General features: G+C 32.1%; 1 protein-coding gene across 1 annotated transcript; it reads right to left on the bottom strand.

Annotated features, from left to right (window-relative positions):
- Positions 1–1,699: 1,699 nt before the first annotated feature.
- On the bottom strand, positions 1,700–4,137 carry LOC130589686 (putative FBD-associated F-box protein At1g61330). The gene is made up of 3 exons (XM_057391179.1): positions 3,188–4,137; positions 2,857–2,998; positions 1,700–2,047 (listed from the first exon to the last, which is right to left on the bottom strand). The coding sequence occupies exons 1-3, from the start codon at positions 4,135–4,137 to the stop codon at positions 1,700–1,702; spliced, it is 1,440 nt and encodes a 479-aa protein (XP_057247162.1).
- Positions 4,138–6,000: the final 1,863 nt, after the last annotated feature.

Genomic DNA, 6,000 nt, shown 5'->3' with positions numbered 1-6,000 from the left:
TTTTTTAGAGGATAATAAGGTTGTTCCGCCGTTGTAAATCCTATGTATAGTAGAATCGGATCTTTCTCAACCAATCAAAATATTAAAAATTATATTTTTTTCATTAGTTCTCAAAACTCTATTCTTTTATCTTATTGGGAGAGTTTATCTGGTAAGAGACGACCTAATTTCAAATTAAAATTAGGTAATAGTAAGCGTAATATTAAAAAGAGAATTAGTACAATAGTGCTGTGTTAATTTCTTCCGGTGACTAATTTGATCCATTTAGTGACTATGTTTACTTTTATATTAAAATTAGACCGTCTCTTTTAATAATTTTTGTTATCGGGGTTGGAAGAGAATTGTATTACCATGTGACACAATGATTATATATTATTTTTATAAATTAATTTTGTATTCTTTTTAATCTTTGAAGAACGATCCTTGACGAATTTGGACTCCCTTCTAAATTAATAGATTATTATCTTCTTTTTAAGGGGGTTAGAATCTTGTAAAAAAAAAAATTGAGTTGGATAAATGAGTCAGATTCTCTAGAGTTTTAATTGAACTTTACAGGGTAGACTTGTATATTAATCCTACATTTAAAAATCAATGGCTTATATTAGAGATGGCCAATAGTGCGAGCCAATCCAGCCCATCCAGTCCAACCCACCTCGTGGGCCGGGTGATACGAGCCCGCAAAGAGCCCGGTCCAGCCCAGCTCGAACCGTAAAATTGATGGGTGAATCGTGGGCCAGATTTCTTGAGCCCAGTCCAGTAAAGCCCGCTACTAAAATTGCCCAGCTCAGACCGCAAAACCGGTCCAACCCGGCCCATGAACCAGACCAGCCTAGTCCAAGTAAATATTGAACAAAATTGTGTATATATTAATCAAATTGTATATATTTTAATCAAATTGCATATATTATAATTCAATCAAATTTGAAAATAAGGAATTATTCATTAATATTAATAATTGTATATATTTTAATTTATTTTAAAGATTTCATGTAACAATAATAAATAATTTTAATGATTAAATTATTTTGAAAAAAATTCTCATGCCGGCACGCCAGCCCACTAGACCCACGAACCGCCTCCCGAACCGTGAAAACCGGTAACAGATCGGTGTGGGCCAAGATTTTTCAACCCGCGGACCAGCCCGCCCAACCCATGAATTTCACAATCCGATCCTGGACTGTGAAATCTCAGCCCAGTCCGCTACGGCCTACGGTCTGGCCCGCCCAGCCCGTACCAATGGCCATCACTAGCTCATATTGGTGGGAAGGGAAAATTAAGGGGTGTATTTTGATGCGAAAAAATAGAAGAGGGGGCTTGGAAGCTAATATATGAGCCATTGATTTTTTATTCAATGATTGATATTGCTCAAACTCTACCGTATAGAGTTATTTTAGAATTCTAGAGTATTCAAAAACACAGTTAGAATACTACCTCAGTCAAGCACACTTCTCAAAAATTTGCTTTGTCTATAAATATATCTTAGAATATGATAGATAAGTAACAATTATACTATTTATAAATTTGTCTTAAAAAGTTTTTTTTATGAGTAATATGTTCTATTATTCATGTACATTTAATTTAAAAAAGGGGGAAAACAAAGAAAGACTAGCAAAGACAAAGGAAAACTAAGTTTCACATGAGCTCTCATAATCAAGTAATACACTTCTATAATCTCTGAATTTGGTCAATAAGTTGAGTATCAAAGATCTCGGTGCATAGGAACAAGAACATCATCTTCTTTGTCACAATGTTCATAAATACCCACTTTGGCTCTTGGAGATGATTTCCAAGTTACCAAATGCTGTAAAAACTCAGCTGTAACAGTAGAAAATTTCTTGACACTGTAATTCTTCATGGTAAAAATAGCAAGGTTCTCCAAATTCAGCGCTTTTTCAAGGAAAAACTTGACTAATTTTAGTTCCAACACATGGAAGTTGAAATTAGAGATCTTCACCAATTTGAGGAAGGATAGTTTCTTGTCATATTGATCAAATTTTACACTATCATGCATAGTCCAATAATGGCCTCTTCCATCAAAAGTGAATTTCTGCAACTTTTGAAGCAAAAAAGTAGATATATAATGTAAGTATGAAAGTAAGAGATTATGGAAATTTAATGAAACAGCTTTGAATTAAACAAAATAACCCTTATTAAGAAAAACAATGGATATATATATACCTGAAATTGAATAATGATAAGAAGTAGCAATTAATAGTGGAATTTGAAAAAACAAAATTGTATTTGGCTGTTGATAATTTCGTAAAGTTAATTAATCTTCATGTTGCAACATTTATACATGTTTGAGATTTGATTAACATCTATACGTTACAATTTCTTAGGTGCTTTCAAGATCACCGAAGACTATGTGCTTCCAAGCACAAGTTTTTGCACATCTGTCACATGTTTTTGCTCAAATGAGCACTATGAAGGCTTTATTTGTACATGCATCTGTGCACCATGTATATACTATACCAACAATTTCTTTTGCGCATTCAATGGATTCTAGATGAACAAATAAGAATCACGTCTCATTTCCCATGATAAACTCGAGTGTATGACAAAATGTTTAGGACAATACATTGCATGTGGACAAATAAAAGTTGTTACCCAATCTAGCTAGCTACCCAATAGTTGGAATGCAATTGCTATAGATACTGATGAGGTGATGGTTGTTTTCCCATTCAACATGTATGACATGAGATCAAACCATAATCTTTTTTTTTGGAATGATTTATATGAAGAAGAAAAAAATCAGCAACAAAACCAGCAAATTGCATTAAAAATAAAGCCAACCAATGTAAATATTTGTGGTGAAGTTCATCATATAAAAACTATTAAAGAAAAAGAGATACTTACATCAATGAAAAGCCTTTCAAGAACTGGGCATTTATCAATGAAACAAACAAGATCATATGGATTGCATAAGCTTGTTGTCTCCATAAGCAACTGAACTTCTTTTAGATGCCAAAGATAAGGCTTTGGTCCTATGGTAGTTTCCCTATGTATAAAGGTTGAGCAAAAATCCTAGCATAAAATAGATTCATCATTAGAACATACTCACCTGAGGTGGTTGATATAGGTGAAAAAAACATATAAACACTTAAGGAGACGCAAATCGTCCTTTTTCTACTAGTGACAATTGATATATCTTGATCATATAACAAGCTTAATTAAAAGTAATACGTACAATTCAGATTCGAGAATCCATACCTCGAGCAATGTGCTAGTAATAGTGAGAACTCTGACATGCGAGATCTTTAGTATAAGATCTTTAATCTTACGCCTTGGGAAAATATATGAGATAATTTTAATATGGAGCATCACATCTTTGAGTTCCATCATTTTACCACCCAAAATCACATGATTAGGTTTTCCAACAAAGTGTAGAACGTTCAAAGTTGGAGCAGTTATATAAGCCAAGTCGAGTTGATAACAACCCCTAATTTTCAATACCTTGAAGAACTTTAGAGCACTTGCATTTACCTCAATATGGTTAATATTATGACATTTTACAATGTCCAAACACTCTAAGAGTGGACAATTATAAATTATAGTTTTGATAAAAGATGAATTTAGCTTAATATGCCTAAGTACCAAAGTACGTAAGAAATGTAGACCTTTAAATTTGGGTGGTAGTTCTATATTACAATATGAAAACCCAAGAGTTTCTATGGATTCAATATCAAGAAGATCAAAAGGAACTTCAAAATTAGGTAAACAAGATTTCCCTATAAAAAAATCCAAGTTCAAAACTTTAGGGTTTTTAGAAATAACTAATTTGAGCCAAGTAACAATCAAAGCCTCAATTTTTCTTGAACTAATACATATATGAAATGTATCAATTTTTGTACTAGAATGAAGCATAAGAATGCGATTAACAATACTTGCAACTTGTTTTTGAGATAAATTTCTAGAAAACATGTAATCAAAACACAAATGTTTGCAATGTTGCCATGATTTTTCAAATCTCTTAGAGAGAATTGATGTTTGGCTTGCATTTTTTATGGGTAACAAAGAAATGATATGATCAATAACATCATTAGTGAGAGTGTTTTGTGCTTGATCTATAATATTGCATAAATATTTCTGTTTTTTTCCTGGTGGATAATCTTCATCTCTTATTGAATTGCTCTCCATCAATTTATGGAGAAGGGGGAGAAAAATTAAAAATAAAATATTTTTTTAATAATTGTTAGTTAGTATTTTTTTGGATGATCATTTGTTAAACTTCTTCCACTATTTAACTATATCTTGAAATGTAGTGCAATAATCTAATAAGGAAGAAAATTAGCTTTGGTTTATGTCCACTTTTAGTGACTTGGAATCTAATGAAAACATAGGTGAGAAAATTGCTGATGATTTTTCTCTACCATAAATGGATTTTATTTATTGGGTAACAAATCCTCTTTAGAAGGGATAAAAAAGAGGGAGACTCATCTAGTCAGTATATTGGAAAAATAATTACATGTGTAAATAATGCATAAAGGATTTACATGTAATTATTTTTCCAATATACTAACCAGATGAGTGCCCCCTTTTTCCTCCCTTCTAGAGAGGATTTCTTACCCAATAAATAAATTTGCACACATCTTTACCAACATATATTTTATAATATTAGGGCTGGTAAAAGTTGATCCCTCCTGATAATCCGAGTTGAACCTAATTCGAAATTTCAAGGTTTGCGTTGAGATTTTCGAACCGAAATAAAAAAAATGGGTTGACCCAATCCGACCTGAAATTGCAACGTTCGAGTTGACTTTTTGAACCCGAAAATAACCTGAACCTAATTCAGAAATTAACCCGATTTTTACAGCTTATGTGACCTACTTTTTAATTATAAACTTATATTGGGCCAAGGCCATTTCTGAATTTGAAGTCGGTGGCTAATTTATGGTTTGAGGTTTGAATTTTTGATTGAAGTTCCATTTGAAGTTAGGATTTGCAATGCTTTAATTTGTTAATGTATAATTGTTGCAGTTTTAAATATAAATCAGGTCAGATTGAGCTGGTTTCAGGTTATGGTTTTTTACCTAAAACTAAAATCAGGTTGGAATTGGTTTAGGGGTAATTGACCCTAATTAGAAATCAGGTCGGCCTAAATCTGACACAACCTGACCTAATTGTCTCTCCTATATAATATAATTACCATCTAAACTATATAGTGGACCTAAAATGATTTTTGGCTCACCATGCATATGGAACTTGGAAGGTCAAAAATCATTTACGACCCATAATTTCTTTTTGCCTTGTACTATAATAATAATAATAATAATACTTATAAAAATGTTCCCAAAAAAAGTATTGCAGGAAAAAAAAAATCTTAAAGAGAGAAGTTTAACAAAAAAAAAAAGTACAAAAGACAGTATAAATATAAGACGATGTTTAACAAAATCCTTTATTTTTTTCTATAAGAAAGACATAGGCTAACTAGATAGATGGGGTCATGAATTCAAACATAATCAATGTCTAAACCCTTAGAGTACGTTTGGCAAGAAACAGAATCAATTACTGATTCTCTTTCTTTTTGTTTGGTTCAACCCCTTATCAATCTATTACCATTACTTGGTGGTAATGGAATGCCCCAATTTTTTACCCTTCTCTCTCCCTCTCCCTCTCCCTCAAGTAACAAAATACATTATTTGGTGGTAATGGTTGTCATTCCATTTTCATTATATGGCTTGAACTAAATACCTAATAAAGCTAACCATTTTTGTTACCATTCCTCTCCTCTATTTGTTTCCATTTCATACATTGAACCAAACGACCCCTTAAACTGATTTGTAAGAAGACATACGCTAACCAGTTAGTTAAACTAGCTGGCATCCTCATCATCGTATGATAGCTAGATCGACTGATAAAATATATAGAAGGTGGTACATTATGGCAGTGCATATATTTCTAACTAAACATAATACAATGTATGTACTCCGTGTATATATATTTATTAGGATTAGTAAACACAATTTCACTTTACTAAATATTACTCTTTTCTTAGCGAAG

This window comes from Beta vulgaris, chromosome 8, assembly GCF_026745355.1.
Source record: "Beta vulgaris subsp. vulgaris cultivar EL10 chromosome 8, EL10.2, whole genome shotgun sequence".
NCBI lineage: Eukaryota > Viridiplantae > Streptophyta > Magnoliopsida > Caryophyllales > Amaranthaceae > Beta > Beta vulgaris.
Note: the sequence above shows the minus strand (reverse complement) of the source record. Positions and strands in the feature narration are given on the sequence as shown.